Genomic DNA, 27,483 nt, shown 5'->3' with positions numbered 1-27,483 from the left:
GCAAACTCACCGTGCCGTAATTCCTTTAAGAGCTCCTCTTGAAGCTGCAGCAGAAAGTTGTAGTTGTCCTGCACTTCCGGAGAAGGGTCAACCATCAGGGTGCGGACGAGGTTGGAGCAGTACGACTTAAAGCGAATACCCATGGCGCAAGTGATGGACCCAAAATGCATGTGGTTCTTGTCACTAGGACGGAAGCACAGCGTCACCACAGCTAGCACTGGCACGGGAAAGCTATCACGGGAAAGCTATCCCCCTGCAGTACATCGAAGCTGCACTGGAATCGTGGCCTGAAACTTTTGGAAAGTAACTAAGTGATGACTTGCTTTACCGTTTTCAAAAATTTGAAGGAGGTATTAGGAGAAAGCTAATTTCTGAATGGGTTTGGGGTTCCCTCCCCCCCAGAAGAGTTTGCTTTTTACTAGCAGTCACAATAACTTGGAAAAATACACTCAAATACTAACAAAACTAATAGGTGAAAAAGTGTTGTGTGGAAAAAATAAAAATGTCAAACTCGCTATCCTCCATTTCCTCCACGTGCGCTCTAAGAGGAGGGCCCGGTCAAAGAGAAGATGAGCGCGAAAGGCGGCCCTCGGGCTGCAGTTTAGAATGCTCAGTTACCTCACCACACTGAACTTGAGGTTGTAGTTGCCACCGCTCTGGATGATAGGAGGATAGCACATCTCCACGGTAGAAGGGTCTGCCCCTGCTAAGTACTTCTTCTCCTCAATGGCCTTTTCCACAGACTCCGCCAGTTTGCTGTGCCTAACTTTCTGAAAGACCAGAAACAAAATCTCACTTAGGGGAGGGTGGCTAAGAGGGGTGCAGAGCTTTGGGACATCCTTCTCTATGGCAACACCCTTTCTGACCTCATTCGACATGAGAGCCTCGCAGCACGGCCCATGCGCCAGAAGACATTTTGGCGTTCGTGCAAAGCAATTCAGAGAACAGCAGTGGGAGTCAATGCTCATCGGGCACACCTCTTTGAAGACCAAGTGTGCCTGACCCACGCCACGCATTCACCATCGCCTACTCTGCATGTGAAAGCTGAACAATGCACGAGGAAACTCAAAGTACAATTGGTGTCTCTGAATTATAGTGTTGGCGAAAAACATTAGCTATACCAACGACAGCCAACCGAACAAACACATCTGTCTTGGAAGACACACAGCCAGAATGCTGGTAAGAAGTGAGTATGGCGAAACTTTGTCTCCTATCCACTGCACTGTTGTCAGAAGGGACCAGTCCCTGGAGAAGGACATCGTGCCGGTAAAGGTCTTCAGTGAGGCAGACGGACGCAGGGGCTGCCATGCCGGGCTCAGGCACTGCGACCCTTGCAGGGAGGGGCAGGGCCAGGTGGTGTTTGGTTCTGCTGTGTGCAGGTCGGTTCCTGGGGGACCGCCTGGATGGCACCCACAGCAACAGTGGGATCGATCAGGGTTCCAAAGAACTATCATAGGGGAAAAAAGGGTTCCTCAGGGTTATGGTGGGACAGGGAGGGGACAATGGGGAGCTGATATCAAGGAGTTCAAGAGAGAAAATGTTTAAAAACTGATTGTGGTAGCAATTGTACAGTACTGCTCAATGTGATTGAACTATGGAATGTTATGATATCTGTAAGAATTTCCAATAAAATGATTTAAAAAAGAAGGTTCTCAAGTCAAATACCGGGCAACCTCTAGCAATCACACCAGAGGTTTAGTCATTTTGAAAGAGATACAAGAGTAACACACCACCAACCTAGGTTACGGACCTAATTTCCAAACAGCAAACAAACGAAAAAAGCACCCCCAAATCCTGTGGCAGGGACGTCACCCTTCCCATTTACCTCATCTGCATCCACGATTTCCATGACTCGTTCCTTGAAGAACTTGTTGAACACCTCAGAGGTGATGCTGGCTGCCTTCTTCATGAGCAGGAGCTCCCCGTCCTCCTTCACAGCAATCGTGTACGCCACCACTGCACTGATATCTACCTGTAAGCAAGGCACGAGGGGTTTCCGACAGACACCGCCACAGAATTACTAACGAAACCTAGCTCTTCCCATTTGAACCTTGCCACATTTTCGGCTGTTGTGGAAACGAGTCTTCACCAGTTAGTGGAATATTTTGAAAAGCGTGAAAGCAGAGAGCATTGCTCCTAGGGGTCATGCAGTTCATACACAAACGTGTTTACTCCAAACAAAACGTTTCCACAACCAGGGACGGCTGCAGACAACTTCTCCCAGTCATATGCATGCCTTACTTCACCTAATTAGGGGGTCTTCCATCAGTGGCTCCTCAGGGGAGCTACTGGGTCAGTTAAATTCAAGGCAGAAAAAGGTGGTCATTCAGAAGGTTTCTTTTAGGTTCCAAAAGGGAGTAATCTGGAGCCATTTTCTTGAAAGACAAAGGATGATCATGGAGACATACCGAGAAGTAGTTTTAAGAAAATGAAAATAATGCATCGGGAAGTAAAAGGTTAGGAAAGTTGAGTAATTTTCCCATCACAACAGTGCACCTGCTCAATTCTTCAAGGCTGCCCTAAGGGGTTACCCACCCACTGCCTTGCCCTAACCTGCCCCGACTTCTTCTTGCCTTCTGCTGTGGTGTAAACCAGGGGCAGGATTCCCCCCAGGGCAGGAGATGAAGCCACCACCCTCAGAGGGGTGTGCACTGACAGGAGAGCACGAGCTTCATGTCCGATTACTCCAAGTGTCCATGACTTTGTAGCAGCACTTTTTGACTTACACTCATATTTTCTCTTGGATTCCGTAAGCATGGAATTACTCTTTCCTAGTTCTGTGTAGTAAGTTATGTAAAAGTACCTTTTGAGAGGTTTCCTAAAGGCTAAAGAAAGTAGATCAGCAGACAGGCAGCGACCGGGTGGTGGTGCTGGTGGAGTGTGTGAATGGCTGCATTGCCCTCAGTTTCCCTGAACCAACTCCTGAATGGTCTGTTCATGATGGAAGAGTATCAGCAGCTAACTGTCCAGCCAAGGGGATTAAAAAAAAAAAAGGAAAGCAAACAAACACGGTTTTCTCCAGACAAGTCCCTTCACTTCCTGCTCTGGAGCCGCAGGTGCTGAACCCCCACAGTGCTGCAGCGCTCTTACCTTATCGAAGCCCTCCTTGCTGAGGCAGTCGCTCCAGCTTTTCATGAACTCTCCGGGGAATTTGTCTTTGCTGAACACCCCAATCTTCTTGCCATTTTTGCTTTCTTTAATGGCCTCAATCATTTTGTCAAAGCTGCTCTTGTTGCTCTCACTCTATCAGTCCCAAAAGAAAGAAAAGGGGTTTGTGAATTAGCTTGACAATGAGACATCAAGACAACTGCTAGCAGAGAGAAGGGAATAGTCTAACTGTAAAAATGATACCCCCCCCCCCATCACCCACCTATTTCTTTAGGGCTGACTGCAGGACACCAAAAGTTATGAAGATTTATTTGGATAGTGTCATATACTTAAGTGAAAATGTCATAAAAGGTAACAAAACTATTCATCATCTCCCCCACCTCCAACCCTCACCAGGCACAGCTAAGAAATTCGAGTACTCGATGAAAAGTAGTCTGAGAGAAAATTCTCAAGTAGGCAATATGACAAAAAAAGGACATAGTTAATAAAAACTAGAATCAGGATTGAATGAAGGCATATTAACCACCTGCAATACAGAGATGAAACAATTGTGCTTGCCAAGAGAAGAGAATTTGAAGCACTTACTGATGAATGCTTAGAAAACAAAAATCCTCACAACTGAACCACTAGACAATATCATGATTAATGAAGGAAACTGAAGTTGTGCACTGACTTCAATCCATAATCAACACCAATGGAGCAGCCGTTAAGAAATCAAATGACTTACTACATTGGGCAAATTTGCCGCAAAAGATTTCTTCTAAGCACTACCGAGTAAACATGTCATGTTGAGGACTGCTGTGTTCTTTTTAATCACCTCATCCGCATGAAAGTGAAAGGTGGGTCAGAGCCGAGGCAGACTGGAGAAGAACGGATTCGAATAACGATGTGCATAATGGTGTTGACCAACGACACTAAAAAAGGACCACACAGGGCCAGCACGACAAACACACAAATCTGTCTTGCAGACAGCACAGCAAGAATGCTCCTGAGAGGAAGGTGAGACGTGTCACGGGTGTTGGACATGTTCTGAGCGAGGGCTAGTCCTGGGAGTGAAGGGCCGAGAAATACAGGCAGCCCGAGGGACACGGTGGCTGCAGCAATGGGCTCAGGCCCAGCGTCAACTGGGAGGACGGCGCAGGCCTGCGCAGTGCTTCCTTCTGTTTTACAGACGGTTGCTGTGAGTTAGCACCAGAACATGAGACATGAGGTATGGCCAAGCTATTTGTAAGAATATCTAAGTTTATATGCTCTAATTAAGGCACTCTGATGAAAAAGAAACAAACTGTCAAAGTTTTTGTGAACGGACAGAAAACATTACTGTTCCCTAGAATTCTAGTCCCTTTCCTTTGTCACAGAACTGTCTTGAGGGACCGGCACACCTCAGCCAGTGTGGGTTCAGTTCCAGACCACCACGATAAAGCAATGGTCAAAATGAAGCAAGTCATACACATTTTTTGATTCCCTCCTCAGAACACATAAAATTGTTTACACTAGACTCTACTTAGTAAATGTGCAATAGCATTATGAAAATGTTTGAAATGTCATGCGTTACCCATTGTGACACAACACAAAATGAGCACGTTCTGTTGGAAAAATCATGCCTGCCTATAGATTTGTTCAACGCAGGACTGCCACAATCCTTCAAGCTGTTAAAACAGCATCTACAAAGCAAAACTCAATGATGAGGGTGCAGGTAATGAATTCGCTTCTTTCTAACAATGATGACATGGGCATCTTGCAATCACAACCACCGTAACTTGCTGAAAGCTCCCCCTTGCACTCGCTGACATTTCGACAAGTCTATGTTGAAAACATTTACACTTGCTCTCCCACTTAAGATGTAGTCTTTCCTTAGTCCTGACCTTTTCTCGTACTAGCAGGGTGATGGCAGGCGCCCCGTTAGCATTCTCGTTGCCCTTAGTGTTGGCGATCTGTTTCAGGAACTCCACTTTCTTCTTGCTAGCCATAAAGATGATTTTCTCATCGCAGAAGACCATGATCGTGTCAGTCAGTTCATAACCAAAGAGCCAGGTCTGTGGGAAAAGACAAGAACAACAGGATTTATAGGTAAACAAAATCTAACGGACTCACTTTAAAATGTGTAGGTAAATTATGGTATCCGGTGGTGGCTTCCAATATCTGGGTACCTACTTATTAAAATGAGATCGACTAATTGTTGTTATTTTATTAGAACTCAATGGAGGGCACGTAGGGCAGAATATGTTACTTGATCTAATTTTATAGGTATGAGATATTCTAGAATAAAAGATAATGCATCATTTGCATAGTTTCTATTGATCTGAATCATGTCAAAGATTAATAGAGTATAAATACATAAAACAAAGGCTAGAGTAACATTTTAACAGAACTGTGCATTCCACTTCACAGGAGATTACTAATTGCCTACCAATTATTCTCTAAGACAGACTTGCAATTTTTAACTGGCATATTGGACAGCAAAAAGACTATTTCCTATCTTTTCCTGAAGCAGTTATGTCTAAGCTAAATTTTCATAATAAGATCCAAGTGGGAAATTTATCTGGAACCTCAATCTCCTTAAAAGGAGGTCTTCCGGCTCCATCCTTTCTCTCTCTTTGTCCTTGACCTGCAGACGGGAAAGCTAGGGCTCTGGTTCTGCTCTATCAGGGCAGAGTAGACTTGAACGAGGCCTGGGTCCCTGAATGCAGTAAAGAAAAAAAATCATGTTCTTGAAGCGATGGTTATGTAGGGCTTTCAGGCATATGCTGTTAAATATTTTCATCAATATGCTTTACTTCCTGTTTCAAATCAGCACCGTCCATATGAAATTTATATGATGACGGTGATCTTCCATTAATACTCGTGATGAGATGTGGTACTGGGATTGCTAAGCTGAATCTTTAGTGTGACTCGAGGCTATTTTATCAGCAAGTACAAAGGGTGCTTCGAATGACTCCTGGAGTTCAAAACTGCTGAAATCTTACCTGTAAGGCTGTTGATTTGGCATAAACAATTTCTTCGTCAACACCCACTGACACAACAATGGCATCCACATTGGCATACTCATCTTCTCCTTTCTGAAACATAAAAAGCAGTTAGTTTGGTCACTCCTCTTTTCCCGCTAGCAAAGTAGGAACACTCCATACTAATGAAAGTGCTAAATTTGAGGTTAAGGAGGCCAGGCAACCTCATAGCTCCTTTTTTTTGCAGGCAGCATATCATTTTATTTAGCACAGTCAGAGGAGTGAGCACTCATAATAGTCATAGATTTCAAGGGTCTCTGTTGGCATAATGGTTGTGCATTAGGATGTTCACTGCAAAGTCAGCAGTTCAAAACCACCAGTTACATCTCTTTTTGATGGCTTCACCAAGCCTCATGTCCTTTTCCAGGGACTGGTGTCTTCTGATAACATGTCCACAGGTCTTGTGACGAAGTCTGGCTGTCCACCTTCCAAGACCGATTCATGTCTTAATGATGCCGACCAGGATGATTACAAATATTCTTAAATAACCATACCAGTTAAGAAGTTTGAGATCTGTGTTTTGAAAACAGCAAAATGTTATTCATTTGGATACATTAATTTGAATTTACTTTTTGCTTTCTGAGGAACAGTATCATTACATTACTTCTAAATTCTTGCGTAGAAATCAATAAGCAGCATTGTAAAGCCAACTTGAAAGACATAAAGGATGCATTGTAATGAAAGGCCTAGGGGACGGAAAGCACAATGACTATTCCTATATAAATGGAACTCTTAAGAGTCTAGAAAGGGGCTTATGGACAGTTGGTAGTTCTTTTCTACAGAGATCTTTCTGAACTGGTACTTGCACTGTTGATTCGCATAGCAAATTTTCCTTCACAAGCAGATACAAAGGTGTATTGCATACACAATGCCTGAATGACTACAGGTCCAAGATTGGTTGGGTTGGAATGTCAGATATCCATCAGCATGCATGTTTTCAGTTATTTTTCACTTGGATTCCTTTTGAACTTGCAGAATTCGTTCTGATGAGCTCCAAGGTTCCACACATTCACCATCTTCAATGCCACATCCCTGTGGTTTTTCACATGAACGCAGCACTTTTACGTTTACAAAGCGTTATTTCCGGGCCTTGCCTCTTCGCTCTCGCTCTCCATAGCTATTTTTAAAAGCAGCTTTGAGACTTAGCTCACAAATTATACAAAGTGTATAATCCAGTAGTTCTTAACATATTCAGAATTGTTCATTGCCACTCCAATCGAGTTTCATAACATTTCCATCACCCCAAAGAGAAACCCTGTGGCCGGCCACTGCTGTCGTTTCTCGTCTTTCTTTTCTTGCCCAAGATCCTAGAAACCAGATTCCTACGAATGTGATAACCCTTGACATTGCATACAAATGCAATCACACAACATGTGGCTTCTAAGTACGTTTCCAAGGTTCACCCGCATTACAGTATATACTAGTACGTCCTTGCTTTTGACCGAGTAATATTTCGTTGTATAGCTATATTGTGATAGTTATGCATTCACCAATTGGCTGACAGTTGGGGTGTTTCCAGCTTAGATTTTGGTAGACTGCTAGGGCAGCGGGCACCCAGCTTCACCTTTTGAGAGCAGTGCGCTGGGGTTCCAGAGTGTACTACTTTACCTTCCCAGCAGCGGTCAACGAGGAGCACTTTCTCCGTGCCGATGCCAGCACTCGTCATTATCTATCTTTTTGATTGCGGACATTCCAGTGCACTGATAGAATTCTCCTGTTCCTCACGTGGGATCCACAAGTGCAATTCCACCACTACAAGTCATGAACAGCTAGAACCTGTAGGGCAAGGTTATGTGCCCTGATGCCGAGTGTCACCGTGACAGCAGGACGGCGCCTGCCTGGTTTCATTACAGTGCGCGGGGTCGCTGTGCCACGGCAGCTAACGCTGGGCATACTGGCTGTCTCAGGGGAGTCTTCCTTTGTCATGTTTTGATCATTAACAATGTAGAGCATCTTTTCAAATGCTTGCTCAACATCGTCATACCTTTTTTTTGGGGAGGACTGTATATTCATCTCGCTTGCCCCACTTTTAATGGGGAGTGGTCTTACTGAGTTGTAAAACATCCTTTTATTTCCTAGATATACTTCAGATACAAGTCCCTTATCAGAGACAATTGGCAAACAATCTCTCCCATTGAGTGAAGCCGTCTTTTCACTTTCTAGATGGTTGGTGTCCTGTGAACCAAGTGCTTTCCATCCTGGCCATATCCAAAGGACCTGTTATGCTGCGCCTTTAGGGCCCGGCTGAGGCTTTCCCCAGCCCAAGGTCACAAAGATTTACTCTACAAGTTTTACGCTTTTATTAGCTAAGACATTTAGACCTATCATCCATCATGAGTATATTTTGTTGTAAGATGCCAGGGAGGGAGGGATTCAACTTCATTCTTTTACATGTGAATATCCAGCTGTTCTTGCACTACTTGTGGAAAGGACCCCCCCCCCCCCCACTGAAATGCCTTAGCATCCTTGTGGAATATAAGTGGTCATAAACTTGAGGGTTGACCATTGGACTCTAACCCCACGGATCTACAAGCCTATCCTTATGCTACATTGTGTTTTGATTACTCTAGACTAGTAATAAGTTTGGAAAACCGAAGTGTGAGTTTTCCAACTGGCTACTCTGCTTAAAAAAATGTTGAGAATATAGAGGACACACGCCAATCCAACGTTTCTACATGCAAATTCAGGGACACCAACTGCATTTTCTAGGCTACGCAAATACCCTCCCTCCTCCCCCACTGCCCTTCCCCTATTAACATAAAAGCACCCCCCCTTCCTCACTGATCTTTCAAGGTGCAGTTAGTACTGCGCAGCGCAGCTCTGTCTACGAGAGCACAGTGGTCAGCGCAGACATCCCTAACCAGTTAAGGGAACCCACTGCTGGTTTTCAAGAAGACTTCAGGGGTATTTTTGGTTTAAGGTTTAAAGATGATCTCAGAACAATAGTTTCAGGGGTCCACCTAGCTCCCATGGGGCCATAAATTCTGAATCCCATGAGGATTTGAAACTTTAGTCTCTATCCCATCCTCTTTGATCCAGATCCTTTGAAAAACTCTTTGGCCAAAATTTTCAGTCATGGTAGCCCGGCACCAACCAGTTCTGGTCTCATGGCAAAGGAGTCCCATCAGCTACTCATTAAGACTCAAACACTGGTAATTCTATATATAAATCCCTACTAAGTCAAGAAAAACAAACACAAAATATTCTCCCACATTAAAAAATTCTGGTTGTTTCTGGTTGGTAATAAGAATGTCGCTACTATTACACTGCGGCAAGCGAGGCAACCAAAGGCTCCGTTTCTTTCCTACAACAAAATCTGGACCGCAGAAAGGGTGGTCTGCAGAAATCTTACGTATTACCCGTCCATTTGCAGGGAGAAAAATCAACTCCTGTAGGCTGGTAAAGAGACTTGGCAGCAGTCCCCACTGCTGACGCAAGAGCAGTAACAGTTAAAAACGCTAGTGCCTTGGCCCGGAGCAAGGCAGGGATACCCAGTGTACTTCATGATCACACACTGGCAGAAAAGAAAACACACTCTACTTTAGAATACTGTCAACACTGTGAAAATGATTTAAAATTGTGACATCTTAGCTCCTGAATACAGAATTAAAAATACATATTTGTGTAAAACAATGGGATGTCCACAAAGAACTTCTGTTACATCCAGAAGTGTGCGGATCGTCAATGAGGAGCACTAGTCTCACTAAGGGAGTAGAAGCTGAACTGAGCACAGTAAGACTTTGGTATCTGGAAGAATTTCCTGAAAATGCAGTGAGCCTGCTTCTTACACTGAGGAAAACTCCTGTTTGTTGTCAATGATAAAAGTTTGTTTTCAGGTATAAATTAAAAACACCGAGTTCTGTTGGCTTAGGTTACAAGCTGGGCTGTGGCTCGGAGGGTCGAGAGTTCAACATCACAAGCAGCTCCGCAGGGTAAAGACAAGGCTTTTGGCTCCTGTAGACAGTCTCGGTAACTCAGGGGGGCGGCCTGCCTCATCTGAGTCAGTCAGTAACACCTCGACAGCAGTGTGGTCATTGTGAACCTGATATCGTGTCTACTTAGTGGTGACATTAATGTATATGGTTCTTTGATGGTGGAAAACGTGTAACCATATGAATTGTGTGAACATGTAGAAGATATGAAACATGCGGGGAAGACTGGGAACTCAGGATTTTTCAAATATGTAATTCATGAAGCTACAAAGTGGGCAAAAGACCCCAAGTGTACGAGAGACCAGTAAGCAGATCTTACTATAACTCACCTGTAAAAAGCTCACTTGTTGTGGTTTCACAGTACACATCTCAAGTACGACTTTTTAGTGTAGTTAAAAAATATCTACACTTATCTGGAAAAGTTATTAAAATATTCCCCATCTTCCTCAGCTTAATATATGGTAAACTTTCCCAGTCATTGAGTTAATGCTGATTCATAGCGACTTCCTGCGAGTTTCTGAGATTGTAATTGTTTATGGGAGTGGAAACTAGCCTTTATCCTGGTGGCTTCAATCTGCCGAACATCTGGATCACAGCCCAACACAAAACCACTACACCACCAGGACTCCTGTAGAGACCATAATTTCTGTGCATGTCTGACAAGCCACATCAACGAACATGCTTTTATGTCCTGAGTCACTGAAGAATGTACAAGAACCCTGATCCAAAGTCTGAGGACCACCGTGCTGCGATTCCCAAGAAAGACATTAACTTTAGCATCATTCTCCATCCGATTGTTTGCTAAATATCATATTCCAGTTTGTCAGTAAGCACGGGATTTTGTGGCAGTTATACGGTTACAACCACAACTGCCCCAAATTAGCAACAAGCACTTCCCTATATATTTAATGCCATTCTGTGTTCTGGATGCAAATATAGGAAGGGGCTTCAGAAGTTCATGAAAAATTCCAATATTGCATAATTCCATGTCTTCACAAAAATTTAAAACTCATTTTATAATTTTATTCTTAAACACGTTGTCTGTAAAAAAAAAACCCCACTAAATTAATAAAATCCCAGTTAGTATTTTTTGGTACTTGACATTTGGTCAAGGGAAACCGATTACAGGGATCTGCATGTGACCTCCTCCCTGGGGGACGGACAACAGAAAAGGGGGAGAAGGGAGACGTTGGACAGGGCAAGATATGACAAAATAATAATTTATAAATTATCAAGGGTTCATGAAGGAGGAGGGAGCGGGAAGGGAAGGGAAAAATGAGGACCTGATACCAGGGGCTTAAATGGAGAGCAAATGTCTTGAGAATGAAGGAAATTAATGTACAAAAGTGCTTTACACAATTGATGTATGCATGGATTGTGATAGAGTTGTATGGACCCCCAATAAAATGATTTAAAATAAATAAATAAAAGAAATTCGATCGAAGTTAAAAAAAACAATGTACAAAGTATCAACATGTACAAAATTCAAAATAAACACAAACCAAATCCTACTGTCATTGAATGAATTCTGATTCACAGGGATATATGGTAACACGTATAGAACATTATCATTGGTATGAGACAACTATCCATTAAAATAGGAACAGAGGACACCAAGGGCTCAAGTCGAAAGCAAATGTTTTGAGAATGATGACGACAACAAATGCACAAATGTGCTTGACACAATCAATGAGTGTATGTATGGATTGTGAGAAGAGTTGTACGAGCCCCTAGTAAAATGATTTTTAAAAAAAGGAAGAGGACAAAAAGACACATATACCTTACCATGATGCTATGGGAAACAATTCCAACAGATTTTGAGCATTTCAATTCACAAAAACTCACAGGACCAGGCAGTCTTTCTTTCATTCTGTGTACACAGGGCCACTGTGAGTCAGTGCTGACTCCAAGGGACTGATGATGTCTGTACTTGGCTCAACCTCATTCTTAAATGTTATGAGAATTTCAAAAAACTCCAAACTCCTTGCCATTAAGTCAGTTCCAATCCATAACAACCTCAATGGACAGAATAGAGTTTAACTGCCTGTGTGGGCTTCTCAGACTATAAATCTTCAGGGGAGTAAAAAGCCTCTTTCTCCCAAGGAGCGACTGGTCATTTCAAATCGCTGACCTTGCAATTAGCAGCCCAACGCATAACCACTATGCCACCAGGGCTCATGAGAATTCAAAAAACACAAGCAATAAAACACCCCAAACTCACTGCCATTGAGTTGCTTCCAACTCATAGTGACTACAGGAGAGGGCAAACTCTTGTGGGTTTCCAAGACTGTAACTCTTCACAGGGCAGGAAACCTTATCTTTCCTCTCTCACAGTGGCCAGTGTTTTTGAACTGCTGACATTTCGGTGAGCTAATGTGTTTGAAGTGTGGAATAGTGCATCCTCCTACGTCAGTTTTTGCCATTAGTATTATTACTTTGAAGTGTGGTTGGGTACAGGTTTATGTAGCAATTTAGTTTTCTATTCAGCAATTTACTCACGTTTTGTGTTGTGGCATGAGATGCAATTGCTTCCGTCTAATGGAACTCGTGCCATTTTCTCCGTGGGCTACCTTATTCCCATTCATTTGACTTCTGTATCTCTTTCTGCCTTCTCGACTGTTATTGGGTAAATGGCCCTTTTGGTCCGTAAGCTTGCTTGTTCTGAGAAACACATTCCTCAGGGACACTGCTGTTCATAGGCCGCTCTATTGCTCGGCTGGCAGGCGTGTCTATTATTAATGACTGCAATGGCAAAGTGGTTGAAAACTTGCTGATACCATGCCCCAGTCGTGACTTGTTAAACACTAGCTGCTGACTGCGGAACCAGAGCAGAATGTATGCAGCAGAGCAAGTTCCACACAGATGATTCTAGGAGTTGAGTTGGCTGTGGCTTTAAGTACTCGATCACAAAGCAAGAATGTCAGACTTCATTATTCTTTCAATTTTTAAACTATATTAACAATATATCTGTTTGGGTGCTAGTCCTTAATATCTGCTACAATACGTAGTTGTGCTCATGCACAGTTACTTGTGACAAAGACGTAAGTATCTTTTCTGAACGTATTTAAGTTTAGAGCTCTACATGCTTAGAAGATGAAAAAGGATGGCGAATATTAGCAGAGTGAGAGGAGCTGTATCTGAAACGTTCACCAAGCACTCTCACTTCGATGACACTGATGACAACTGTGCCTTCTTTGTAACACCCCGGTGGGCTTAGAGAGCAAGAGACACCACCTACTGGGAAAGGGAATGGACTACGTACACATATATGTTTGTATAGATCATTTTATTGGGGGCTCGCACAACTCTTATCACAATCCATCCATTGTGTCAAGCACATTCATTGCCATCATCATTCTCAAAACGTTTGCTTTCTACTTGAGCCCTTGGTATCAGCTCATTTTTCTCTCCCTCCCTCCCTGCTCCCCCCTCCATTATGAACTCTTGATAATTTATAAATTATTATTATTTTGTCATGTCTTACACTGTCTGACGTCACCCTTCACCCACTTTTGTGTTATCCATTCCCCAGGGAGGAGGTTATATGTAGATCCCAGTAAGGAGTATGTATATTTGTAGGTGAGTTTAGGGCGAAAAAGAGAAGAACTGGTCATGGTCAGCAAACCCTAGAGATGGATCTCAGTTCTGCGGATCCCTGAGACAACTCCTAATCCTTTGGTAAAATAATTTGTGTTTTCTCCCCTGGAGAGATGGACTCAGATATGAGCCCAAACAGATGGCAAGCGTGACATACTGGGGAATCAAAGTCTGCATTCTGAATGACATCAGTTGGAAAGAAATGTCCCAAAAACAAGAACTAGAGGATTACTCTTAGAACATCTTAACTGATTGACTTCAGATAACACTTTTTTTTAAAGGAGTCTCAAATGTGTAACAGAGCAAGCAATCAAGCCCACAGGAAATGGATAAAGCAGAAGACACTGGAGAAAAATAGCCCCAAATAAGAGATTAAATAGATTACCATGAAACAAGAAAAGATCTTAGAGAGAAAAAATTCTAAGAAGTTAAAAAGTAACAGCCTAAGTAATGAAAAATTTCAATAAAAGATGGGAAAGTCAAGTATAAAGGTACACACAGATTTAGTGCAAGACATCTGCACTAATAGGTATCTCGGGAGTGGGGAGAAGATTACTGAGAAAATGGAGGGACGAAAACTTCATAAAAAACAAAGGATAAAGTAAACAAGCAGCCGTCTAGCTAAGAAACATCAAAGCCCACATCAAAGAAGCACACCAGCCTGTGCGATCACAGGTGTAGAGGGAACCAAGTATCAGACATCAAAGAACAAAAAATCTTATCACTGGGTGCCCACCTTGCCGATATGATCACTGAAGACAAATATGTGCATAAGCAAATGTGGTGAACAAAGCTGATGTTGCCCAGCTATCAAAAGATATAGCATCTGGGGTCTTAAAGGCTTGAAGGTAAGAAAGCAGCCATCTAGCTCAGAAGCAACAAAGCCCCCACGGAAGAAGCACACCAGCCTGTTCGATCACGAGGTATTGAAGGGATCAGTTATCAGGCATCAAAGAACAAAAAATCATATCATTGTAAATGAGGGCGAGTGCAGAGTGGAGACCCAAAGCCCATCTGTAGGCAACTGCACACCCTCTTACAGAAAGGACACAGGAAGGAGACAAACCAGTGAGAGTGCAGTATAGCAACAATGAAACATACAGCTTTCCTCTAGTCCTAAATGCTTCCTCCCCACCCCCCTATCATGATCCTAATTCTACCTTACAAATCTGGCTAGACCAGAGGATGTACACTGGTAGAGATAGGAACTAGAAGCACAGGGAATCCAGGGTGGATGATCCCTTCAGTACCAGTGGTGAGAGTGGCAATAGGGAACCAATTATAAAGATCTACATATAACCTCCTCCCTGGGGGGGATGGACAACAGAAAAGTGGGTGACGGGAAACATTGGACATTGTAAGATATGACAAAACAATAATAATTTATAAATTATCAAGGGCTCATGAAGGAGGGAGAAGTGGGGAGGGAGGGGAAAAATGAGGACCTGATATTAAAGTCTCAAATAGAAAGCAAATGTTTGAGGATGATGACAAATGTACAAATGTGCTTGACACAGTGGATGTATGTATGGATTGTGATAAGAATTGTACAAGTCCCCAATAAAACGATAAATAAATAAAAAGAAAGGGGGGGGGAACCAAAAACCTAAAGGATGCAGGTGTTCAGACTAAAAAGGCAACTCTAGCACTCTACTCAAGGTTTCCGGGTGGCTTAGCAGGCTACACACTGAACTACTAGTTCACAAGGTCACATGTTTGAACCCATCAGCTGCTCCACAGGAGAAAGATGAGGCTGTCTATTCCTGTAGATATTTAAAGTCTTCAAAACACAAAGGGGTAGTTCTACCCTTTCCTAAAGGGTTGCTATGAGTTGGGATGAGTGAGTTGAATTTTCAAGTCAATGCAAGAGAGAGAAAAAAGACTCATACCAAGGAACTATATTGTGGAATTTCAAAACATATTAAAGATCTTCTTAAAATGTAATACGGAAAGCTTGAAAAACCATACATCTTCAAAATTCTGAGTGAAAAAATTTCAACTCAGAATTTTATACCCAATGAATTAAGCTATTGACATACAAAGGTTCCAGAAATTTATATTCTGAGCATCCTTTGAGAAGAGCACTCCAGGAAACAAGCAAAGAACCTGTCCTGGGTTCTAGAATACAAGACACTGCCACATTGGGACGCAACCTGCACGTTAAAGCAGGACAGGGAGGTCTGGGTGGCTAGACCAGACACAGAATCAATATATAGCTATGTGCGTGAGAACTTAAAGAGTAAAAGATGGATAAGAGTAGAACAAATTGGCTGGAAAAATTAAGGTTAGATAGTAGAAAAACCGAGGCAACTAATTATGCCAGAAAAAATTAAAAACTATAGGGAAAAGAGAACCACACTCAAGTTAGCCTAGCATAAACAATGAATATTGCTTTTACAGAAACAAAACATCTAGCAGGAAGGATATTTCATAAATGAGAAGTATATAGATGATAAATGATATATGATAAAGTATAATTAATAAATGCTAATTGTAAGATCTGGTTGATGGGGTATATGAGTGTTCATCTTAAAATATTTGTTTTGTTTTTGAATCATTTTATTGGGGGCTTGGACAACTCTTCACAATCCATACATACATCAGTTGCCATCATTTCTAAAAACGTTTGCTTTCTGCTTGAGCCCTTGGTATCAGCTCATTTCTTCCCTCTCTTCCCACTCACCCCCTCCCTCATAAACCCTTGAAAGTTTATAAATTATTGTTATTTTGTTATATTTTACACTGTCCGACGTCTCCCCTTCATCTACCTTTCATCTTACAATATTTTCAACTTTTCTGTATGCTTTAAACTTTTCATATATCGAGAAAAAATTCAAACTGTTATCTGATGATGAGAAGAACAATACAGAAGACCATGGAACATTAAATTTAAACCTTAATCTTCCATTAGCAAGACAGATCATAACTGACAAATAAATAGTAATATAAATGGATTATTCAGAGATGTGAAACAGCTAGAAAAAATGGACTTAGTTAAGTTGGGGCAAATGACTTTTTTAGGTCTTTTGGAACATTCTGACATTCAAAAACTACATACGCATTACTTGATTTAAAATATTTTTTAACTGAGACAATACAATATTTAACTCAAGGGTTTTATAAGTATTAAAGGTGGTACCTGAATGTTAAAGTTGGGGGATAGAGAGGGCTGCAGAGCTGGCCCCAATCCCAACTATGTGGACCATCCTCCCTCCAGAAGAATGCATGTCAGAGGACAGCACTGAAGCTACAGATTGGGGAGAGGGGCACGTCTGATCAGAGCACACAGGAGCAGGACGAAGAGGGAAGGAGAGAGAGTGGAACACATCCTGGGCCACCAAGCCCTGAGGATGATATTTCTGCTCAGAGCAGACAATGCACAGAGAGGACCATAGGGCCAGCCCCACCCTGAGACATGACATCATTCACTGAACCACAGAGCCAGGGAGGACAGCACTGGTGAGTGTGGAATTGTGCCCAATCTGACCCCATCACACTGAGGCGAAACTCTAAGGTCATGCAACAGAGCAGCAAGGGGAGCAAAGCAACGAAGAGCCCAGGGAATACCAAAAATAGACTTTGGGGACAGAGTGTGGCACCCCATCACTCAACTGGAAAATACTCCTAAAGGTCAAAAAACAGACCTGGAACTATTTTTAGGCTTTTCCTTTTTTGTCATTGGTTTTCCTTTTGTGGTTATTTTTTTGTCTGCCTTTGTTTGGCTTTATCTTGTTTTGTGATTATTGTCTCTGCATGTCTGTTTAGATAAGATAGGCAGGATACACAATTCTGAGGAGAAAACAACAGGACCGTGGTTCCCAGGGACAAGGGAGAGGAGGAGGCAGGAGAAAGGAAGGGAGGTGTCAACCAACCTTGGGACAAGAGAACAATTGAAATAAAATTGTTGGAGTGAAGGGCACATTATGCCTGGTGGGGCGTAATCAAGGACAATGTAACCATGAGGAACTACTGAAACCCAAATGAGGCCTGAACATGATAGTGGGACAAAAGTAAATAAAAGAACTAGGAGGCAAAGGATATTTAAAGAGATCTAAATGTAGGCATGTATATATATAAATTTATTTATATATAACAATAGGGAAATAAAGCTACCACATATATATATATGTGAGTATAAGCTGACTCATCATATTTTACCACAAAAATGGCATAAAATGTGCTGAAAAAACTTGGCTTATACATGAATATATATGGTATGTACGTATATTTATATGTTAAGTAGCAAAAAAAAGTAGCAGGTGGACATTGGGCTTTGACTCAAGTACTCCCTCAATGCAAAAACACTTAGTTGTATTAACCCAGCATTCTGTGATGCTCACCTTCCCAACATGCTGAAGAAAAACGGGTGCATAAGCAAGTGTGGTAAAGGAAGCTGATGGCGCCCAGCTATAAAAAGATATATAGTACCTCGGGTCTTAAAGGTCTGATGATAAACAAGCGGCCATCTAACTGAGAAGCAACAAAGCCCACATGGAAGAAGCCCACCAGCCTGTGCGATCATGAGGTACCAATGGGATCAGTTATGAGGCATCAAAGACCCAGAACAAAAAATATCAATGTGAAGGGGCGAGTGGGGGCGGGCATGGAGTTGAGACCCAAAGCCCATCTGTAGACTATTGGACATTTCCTTACAGAAGGTCATAAGGAAGAGACGAGCCAGTCAGGGTGCAGTATAGCAACGATGAAACATACAACTTTTCTCTAATTCTTTAATGCTTCCCCCGCCCCTCCATCATGACCTCAATTCTACCTCACCAAGCTGGCTAGACCAGAGGAGGTACACTGCTACAGGTAAGAGCTCACAATACAGGGAATTCAGGACAGATAGACCCGTAGGGTTAATAATGAGAATAGAGATACCAGGAGGGTAAAGGAGAAGGTGGGGGAAATTGGTCACAATGATCTACATATAACCCCTTCCTACGGAGATGGACAACAAAAAAGTAAGTGAAGGGAGACAGCAATTGATATGAGACATGGGAGAAAAATTATAAATTTATAGATTACAAAGGGTTCATGAGAGAGGGAGAGTTGGGGAGGGGTGGGAAATGAGCTGATATCAAGGGCTCAAGTAGAAAGAAAATGCTTTGAAATGATAGCAACATGTACAAATGTGCTTGACACAATGGATGGATGGACTGTGAGAAGAGCTGAATAAGCCCCCAATAAAATGATTTTTTTTTAAGTCGGAATATTGTAACAGAGAACCAACTATCTTCCTTTGAACAGGAAATGAACCTTCTTAAAATTAGAGACATTTCTTAAAAGTTTCTGGCTATAGTTAAGAGTATCCATATAATTGACCAGCCAGAGATAACTTTGAGTATAAAAGGGTGTACCATTAAAAATTATACAGGGACAATATGTGAACAGTTCAGAGAAAGGCATATCTTAAGAGCACCATAATTTTAACCTGGACAGAAATCTCTTCGAACCATGAAAGAAATGAATGCAATTCTCAGTAATCATGCCACCAGCATTCATTGAGCGACTACTACTTGGTGAAGCACAACATTTGGTAACAAGATAGACAGATATGCCAAACAGATTGGCCTCTACAAGTTTAGTTAAGTCAGAATAAATGCAACCCAATGTGCGCAGGCATTTAATTCCCAGTCAGAATCGACTTGAGAGCAGTGAATTTAAGTTTTGAAAACTAAATTCATTGCTGTCGAGTCAATTCTGACTCCTAGCGGCTGCTAGACGGCAGAACGGAACTGCCCTGGCGCGTTCTCAGCCCGTCATTCCTTATGGGAGTAGAAAGCTTCATCTTTCTTCTGTGGGGTTGACCGGTGGTTTCCAACCGCTGACCCTGAGGTTGGTTAACAGCAGCCCAACTCAAAACCCAGCGCACTGCTGGGTACCCTTTGTATGCCATCTCAAAAAACTCACGGCCATCAAGTCGATGCCAACTCACAGTAACCCTATAGGACAGGGTCCTAGGAGTTTCCGAACTGTAACTGTTTACTGGGGCAGAAAACGCCACCTTTCTCCTTGCCTTGAGGCCATAGCATTACTTAAACCTTTCTCTGTCCTACTCCAGAGCGAAGGGTGCTAAATGAGGAGGAGCTTAGAAGTCATCCTCTTAGAAACAGAATGGAAATTAACTAAAAAACCATTTGAGGCACAGCAGCTATCTACCTAGTCTTGGAAAGCAGCACGGAATGAAAACTAAACAACTGTGGGAGCGGGATGGGAGGGGAAAAATGAGGAGCTGATTCCAAGGGCCCACATGGAAAGCAAATGTTTTGAGAATGATGGGTGCAACAAATGTACAGATGTGCTTGACACAATGAATGTATATATGGATTGTGATGAGTTATACGAGTCCCCAATAAAATTATTTAAATAGAAAAACAACAAAAAAATAAACAACCACTGCCATGGAATCAATTAAAAAGTCCAACTCAAAAAACAAACAAAAAAACTAACCCCAAACTCATGTCATCAAGTTGATTCTGACTCATAGCAACCCTATAGGGTTGACCTGCCCCCCTGAGTTTCTGAGACGATTCACTCTTCACAGAAGCAGAAAGTTCCACCTTTCTTCCAAGGGGCCGCTGGGTGGTTTCGAATCACTGACTTTATGGTTAGCAGTCAACAGGTAAACACCAAGCCACCAGATTCAAGTTATAGACCGATTAAGGCACCATTCTATCAGAAAAGAGCCAGAAAGCAGCAGTGAAGAAAAGTATTGACACTATAGGCTCATTAACTTTCTGCACGGAAGCCAACTTTTTCTTGGGGTTGCACCCACCTACCACTCCAGTCATGGCCCAGTTGGCTTACAGACTCATGAATGCATTCATTGGATCAGCACTCTTCAGAACAGCTGTTATTCTGACATCTGATTGAATTCCTCTGTGATAAAAGGCAGATATGAAAGATAAAGGCTCACCAACAGCAAGTTGTCTTAATAAGTGGGTCTCAAATAAGTTATAGAGTGATTGAATACTTGCTCTTCAGTCCTTGTAACGGCTGTAACCACTAGTTAAATTTGTAATTGTTCTTTCCCACCCAGTGAGCAGGGCTAATTATATTATCTAATAAAAAATAATTGTAACTGGAAAAAAATATTGGTAAGGTATCCTCCTCCTTTGCTAGAGACCAGGTAAACTAGTATAGCTTTTGTAGAAAAGTTTGGCAGTTCCTTAAGAAGTTGCACATGGAGTTACCATGTGACCCAGTAATTCCAGAAAAGATAGGAACACAAGCAGACACCTGTCTACGAATATTCCCTGTAACACTTTTTATAACAGGCAGATGGCTCGAACAACTGAAATGTCCACCAATAAACAGGTAAACAAATGTGGTGTGCCCCTACAATGGAATATCATGCAGCTACTAAAAGAAATAAATCAGCAGCAAAAGGACAAATATACCATGTCCTCACATATTAAATTAACAAATATCCAGAAATCAAAGATTATTAATGGTTATCAGAGGTGGTGTGGGAGAGGAAAAAGGGAAGTGGGTATTGCATCACATTAATTGAAGTTAATGATGGGGGGATATTTTGGAAAAGGATGCCATTCATGGTGGCATGAGCTGAACAGTGTAATCAATACCACTCAATTAAAAATGCAAAAGTTGTAATACAAAATGTCTCGCTGTATTTTTAATTCAACAACAACAACAACACCCATCATCTTGAAAAGTCTGGCGAGGTTTGAGTCACGACCCAGTAAGAGTAACAGGACAGAGAAGACAGAACCCCTTCTTATTACCTACCACTAGTCCCTATGGTTTTGGAACACAGGTAGGAGTGAGGTGCTACAAACCCTTTCTGCTGACCATCAGTAACTTGAAAAGGGGGCAGGAATAAACCAAATTCAAAGTGTTAAGACGTTCTAGTCATTCTTCCTAAACCCACTGCCTTCATAGGGTTTCTAGGCTGTGACTCTTCAGTGGGGAGCAGACTCATCTTTCTCCTACGGAGAGCTAGCAGGTTTAAGAGCAGTCTAACGTTTACCCAGGGATGCTCCCAGGCCTCCTTTATGGTCACCATAGAGGTCTACCATGAGGTCAGAAGTCACATTAATCCCTACAACAACGGGAGGGGGAGACTTAGAAGCTCTATGAAGTTACCAGTTTTAAATGACCTACATACAATGAAGGGTATCCAAAAGTGGGTGGGCATCCAAAACTAGATATTTAAAGTAAGATATTTCTTTGGAAATGTGAGCTGACAGCACAAAGCTTGGGAGTTATACACTTAAAGTCAAATAATTACCTCATTTCAATCCCATTTTCCTTATTGGAATGTTATAAACATTTAACCATCTGGCTGCTAATTGAAAGGTTGAAGGTTGAAGCCAACCCAGAGGGGCCCTGAAAAGAAAGGCTTGACAATCTACTTCTGGAAAATCAACCACTGAAAATGCTCTGAAGCAGCAGTTCTACTCTGACACACATGAACTTGCCTTCAGTCGAAACAGGCTCAAATGCAAGCATGGGGAATTTCTTATTTGGAAATGAGAACATGTGAAGGAATGAAGAGTTCCAAATACGCGTATATCTATTCCAGCATCATTCTGCTACAAGCAACTAAAACGTACCCTCAGAGCAGATCAGAGTAAAAGTACTGGCCACAAGAGACTATGCAGGTAGGCACTGAGCTGTATTAAAACTCAAGTTATCAAAAAATAGTCTATTCAATTTACCTGGTCACAATTTTTTCTGAACTGGCAATTAATGCCTAGAACTGACTTCTAACTTGCCAATACTTAACAAGCCCCTCCCCGCTCAATGATGTTATTAAGAGGGTCAACATAATTTCTTTTTCATTTAAGTTTTCTTGTATGGTTTTTATTAGACTTGTATGTCACAAAGTAATACATGCTAATTATATATAAAGTTGTGAACACTACCAGGATTTTGATGGTCATAAGGAAAATGCAGCCTGCATGGAATTCAGGACTATGCCAGGACCAAACAAACCCTAGATTCCAGACGCCCAGGTTTCATGCAGTTTCTGTTATTTCATGATTGTCAACAACTGTGGCTCAAGTTTCAAATAAATTTGACATTATTACCATGTTTCAGGGAACTCGTCCTGGAGGAGAGAGTCTACAAGTAATGTTAAAGAACAGTTGCCATCAAATTGGACCCCATTCAGTGTTCTGGGAACTGTGCTCCATACTAACATACATTCTGATTTGCAGAAACAAAACATGGGTGCTGGGGAAGAGGGCAAGCCAATAACCTAACAAACCTAGCATCTGTTTCCTCTTGTTGATTTAGACGGTCATTTGGTAATACGTTGATCAATCCGTCTGCATGTCACAGTGGTTCCTCCAAAGGCTGGTTTCATGTTTTGCATGTTCCTATTATGTAGGGAGCCTTGAGCGCTACATGAATCTTAATCTTTGTGAATGGTTTAAAGCAGAATAATAATAAACTGGGTAAACTGAATTACGGGTGCTAGAAACAACTCCCTTACCAATAGTGAGCACTTTGGGGGGAGTGTGGGCAGAGAAGAGGACTCCTGATGCCAACAGCACACTAGCAATCACTATTCTTTGGAAAACATCAGGCTTTTAATGGGCTTTTTTGGGTAACAGGTCATGTTCAAATAGAAATATGTGACAGTGAGAAATTAACATCATGTGGCAGATATTTATCTAATGTAGAGCTCTTTTTACTTTCATAAAATGCAAGATAATCCACTTTACTTTCATTTATATAATGCATTTAACTCCAAATGTTGAACTATGTACAGGCACATTTAATATGAGCAGCAGGGAAATGAAATAATTTTAGTATAGGATTAATTTGAAAGGTTATTCACAATGCTGAAGTCAGAATCGATCATTCTGTCTGTCTGTGCGCCCCCAGCTCCACCCCCGCTTTAGAAAAGTCTTTATTAGTTATTTCTTCCCTGAGGGCAGGATTCAGAGGCCAGACTTAAAGTAGACAGGTCAGGCTGCATCTCATAATGCAATCTAATATCGTTCATCAATGATTATTTCCTATATAAATTTTACCCATGACGTTTTAAAGCAGCAAAACAACCCCATCTTTAAAAGACTGGAAACTACAAGAGCTCTTTTTTTCTCAACACGTGTATGGTCACTCCACGGAGGAGGCGTTTAAGCTTCGCATCAGGTGTTTTGGGGCTTTTTCCCCCTGCAGATTTTCAGCATTAGATCTTTTGCCCACGGTAGGGCCTAGACTATGAGGCGCTGCTCGTGAGCAGTATTTCTTTTAACTCCAGCAACAGCCCTGCACACGACACAGTCCTCAACCCCAATTTACATCCTCTCTCTGGCCTTCTATCCCTTCTTCAGGAAGATGACTGGATTCTGGCGGGACCTAGGGCGAACACTGTGGTTCTGGAAGGGCAGCGGGGAGTGCGTGGGTGTGTGTGATCCCGGCAAGAGGGGGCCGCTAGATGTGATCTCGGAGTGGGAGGGGAGGAGGAGGAGGGCGGGAAGGCGGCGAGCAGCGGCGGCTTTGCATGACGGGGTCTAGCACGCGGGGATGATGGCCGCAGGGCAGGGAGACCGCGGGATAGTCCCACTTAGAGCGGCGCCCCGAGCCGCGGGCGGTGGGCGATTCAGAGGCAGCGAAAGGGGCGCAACGCAGAACCAGGGAATTCCCGACGGAAAAGGGGGGGAAAGGGCGCCGAGAAACAGGGTTCTCATGGGATGGTGGAAGGGGGCTCCCTAAGGAAAATTACGGGATCTTCCTCACCCGCCAATTGCTGTATAGTCTCTTCACTCGCCGGTAATAAGCGTCTTTGTCCAGAGTAACAGCCATAGCCCCAGACGCCGCTTCTCGGGTCCCGAGAATCACGCGAGGTCCCGGCTCCACCACCCGCTCTCGGCCCCGGAATCCTGCACTCCCCCAGTGACCCGGAAGTTTCGACCTCAAAAACTGTCTTTTCCGCTTCCGGGTTCCTACAGTTTGGGGTGTTTTTTTCTCTTCTTAAAAAAAAAAAATCTCTCCCACTGGAAATAAAGGGGACAGAAAGAGAGTAATGAAATCGGCAGACTATGCAATGCCCAAAAAAAAAAAAAATCCAGATTTTCGCGGGTTTTAACTTCGCCACAGTCGCGCGCCAGTCGACGCCGTCACGTGACGCTAGGCCCCGCCCTGCTCAGTCCCGCCGCGGCTCCCGGGAGCGCTGGAGGCGGGCGCCGTAGCCCCGCCCCGTCCCCGACGCCGCGCGCGGGCGCGAAGCTCCGCCCCGCCGGCCCGAGGGAGAGCTGGCGTCGGGCGGGAGGCGGAAGAGGACGGCGTCCCGGGCACGCTGCCGGCCGAGAGCCCGCTCCGCCGCCGCCGCGACCCTGCTTCCGCGCGAGGGCGCAGCGCTCCCACCGCGGGGCCTACGTCTCAAAGCGCGGGCCAGGGCCAGAGTTCCCGGGCTTCCCTCGCCTAGGCACCGTGCGCGAGGGTGGGGCGCCGCGGGGTAACGGAGGGCTCCCTGCTTGTATCCGGCCCTGCACCCCAGGTCGCAACCGTGCTCGCCCAGTTGTTTCCATTGACTCAATCATTTGTTTTTGACGAAGTGATTCTTCCTCATCGTGGGGCGCTTCCAAAAACCTAAGCGGTTGAATCAAGGGGCATTTTTGCCTACAACTCGGCCCAAATTATTCTTTCCTTTATAAGCCTGTAGAGTACACGCCTTGTCTGCCCTAACCACGATAACGTACAAGGTGAACAAGATTAGTTTTATGGAAATGGAATAGAAATTACCCACCATGAACATTGATTCTTAAAATTAATATTTATATTGAATTTGAGCAAATATAGAAGGGAAGAGTGGAAAAGGATTAACTTAAATTTATTAATGCCAAGGGGAAGGAAGGTAACAGTTCCTGACCCTCCAGCTGTGTCCACAGTTCGGCCAGGAACAGGCTCTGCCATGAGGCTTGGGCCAGCGCTACAGTCTGTGGTTAATGGAGGTGTCTAGGGAGGGGTGAGCGCACCAGCTGCTCGTCTCCTTTCCTTCCCCAGAAATGAGGAAGTAGTCTGTATTATTTCAGGAGTTCCCCTGCCCACCCAATCCTCTCAAATTTGGGAGCAATCAGGTACAAGGTTTTTTTTTTTTTCTCCCTTCCACCTCTTGGAGTCCCAGGTCTCCCCACTTCTCCCCTGCCCCTCCCACTTTTCCAAAGTCCAAGGGCCAGAGTGAATGAAAACGCGGCAGCCACCCAAGCAATGGGAACAACGCTGGGGCTTCAGTCGTCAGCATCATCACTGGAGTCTGAGTTGGCTGGCATCATAGGATCATCAATGAGTGAGAAGTCCCTTTCTGAGCTATCATAGCCCTGAGATAAATCATCATCTTCCTCATCGTCATCATCATCGTCCTCAGGTTGCAGTGGTGGCAACCGCAAGGCAGCGCCAGAGGTGGTGGTAGCTGGTGAAGAAGGGTAGCCAGTGGCTCTCAGGCTTGGATGGTGATGGTGGTGAGGGTGGGGGTGGGGGTGGTGGTGGTGGTGATGAAGCATGGTGCTGGAGTCTACATGAGGGGATGATGCTGCACCACCCATCATAAACGGCATAAAAGGCAAAGATGCAGAAGTAGCACTACTGTGACCCAGAGATGACACCGACTGCAGGCCACTGCTGCTGTGCTGGAAGGTGTTATGCAGAGATAGGGACCCAGGGCCTCCACCTTGCATGAGAGCCATCATCTTAGAAAGGTCTGGTCGCATCCTGCGGGCCCTTTTCTTACTGCTCTCTGGCGCAATAGGCCCGGGCAAAACCCGGTTGAAAACAGTTTCCGCGTGGTGACCCTGCGAGAAGGGAAGAAAGGAAGAAAGTAAAAAGAAAAGATAAAGGAAAGCTAGCCAAGCCAAACAAGTCAACAGAGTTCTGGTTTGGACTTTTCAAACCACTTCTTAGGTAGTTGAGACTGTTAAATGTTTACAGGAAAGGATAAGCCTCAGGGTTTTTTTTGCCCCCTTGCAGGAAGGCTTGTGAGTTCGAATTGCTGACCCTGTGGGTTTGCGGCCCAACCTATTACCCACTATGCCACCATGGCTCCCGAATACCTCTGGGAAGGGCAAAACAAGTATAGGCAGACTAGGTTTGCAGGTGGTAATAGGATGAAGAGCTGGATTCTCAGCTAGTTGAAGCGCTCTATTGCTGCGTGACAGTGATAGCCAGGTGAACAAGGAGGTTTTGCTTTTTCCATGACGATATTGGAACCCTTACTCCAGATCACCATGTTACAGACGCTTGCCTTTGTTAATAAGGGATTTGGGTAAGAGCACAGAAAAGAATTCACTAAAATGTATACTGTCAACAGGCTGGTCATGTGATCCTGCCATCTGAAATTCTTCAACACTATACTGGCATTCATAGTACTATTCTCCAGTAGTACATCAGAGTGGGGTACACTTCAGAGAACTCAAGATTATGACTTTTACATATCTAGAACACCAAAATGACCAAATTTAATATTTTTCAGAATGATGAAAAAGTTATGCCAGTTTTTTTTTAATTGCTTCTTTTAGATCAGCGGTTCTCAATCTGCGGGTTGCGACCCTTTTGGGGGGTCAAACGACCCTTTCACAGGGGTTTCCCAATTCATAAAAGTAGCAAAATTACAGTTATGAAGTAGCAACAAAAATAATTTTGTGGTTGGGGATCACCACCACATGCGGAACTGTATTAAAGGGTCGCGGCATTAGGGAGGTTGAAAACCACTGTTTTAGATGTTCTGATGATGAATTTTGGTTAAATTCATGGAACCAAATGGAACTTTTTCTATTATTTTAGTGAGTGTTTTCTTATTGGCCTAAGCCCAACACGAAAGACACACATTAAAAGTCAAAACAATGGGTAACTGAGTCTCGATCCTGTCT

The 27,483-nt window shown here is 43.3% G+C and overlaps 2 protein-coding genes across 11 annotated transcripts in view; both read right to left on the bottom strand.

Moving 5' to 3' along the window:
* The window catches only part of SUPT16H (SPT16 homolog, facilitates chromatin remodeling subunit), a 41,714-nt gene extending 17,187 nt beyond the window's left edge, over window positions 1-24,527 (bottom strand). Inside the window, exons 1-7 of the mRNA XM_075532391.1 lie at window positions 24,359-24,527; window positions 6,075-6,167; window positions 4,974-5,144; window positions 3,091-3,243; window positions 1,826-1,972; window positions 619-770; window positions 11-183 (exon numbers count right to left, since the gene is read on the bottom strand). Of these exons, the coding sequence (XP_075388506.1) occupies window positions 11-183; window positions 619-770; window positions 1,826-1,972; window positions 3,091-3,243; window positions 4,974-5,144; window positions 6,075-6,167; window positions 24,359-24,424 (955 nt within the window). The 5' untranslated portion in view covers window positions 24,425-24,527. The remainder of the gene's footprint in view (window positions 1-10; window positions 184-618; window positions 771-1,825; window positions 1,973-3,090; window positions 3,244-4,973; window positions 5,145-6,074; window positions 6,168-24,358) is intronic.
* Window positions 24,528-25,379: 852 nt separating this feature from the next.
* The window catches only part of CHD8 (chromodomain helicase DNA binding protein 8), a 59,963-nt gene continuing 57,859 nt past the window's right edge, over window positions 25,380-27,483 (bottom strand). For all 10 annotated transcript variants that reach the window (XM_075531847.1, XM_075531846.1, XM_075531852.1 and 7 more), the window contains one exon: window positions 25,380-26,409. In XM_075531847.1, the coding sequence (XP_075387962.1) occupies window positions 25,849-26,409 (561 nt within the window). In that variant the 3' untranslated portion in view covers window positions 25,380-25,848. The remainder of the gene's footprint in view (window positions 26,410-27,483) is intronic.

Source organism: Tenrec ecaudatus, chromosome 14, assembly GCF_050624435.1.
Source record: "Tenrec ecaudatus isolate mTenEca1 chromosome 14, mTenEca1.hap1, whole genome shotgun sequence".
Classification (NCBI taxonomy): domain Eukaryota; kingdom Metazoa; phylum Chordata; class Mammalia; order Afrosoricida; family Tenrecidae; genus Tenrec; species Tenrec ecaudatus.
The sequence above is the reverse complement of the archived record's forward strand: the minus strand, read 5'-3'. Positions and strand labels throughout refer to the sequence as shown.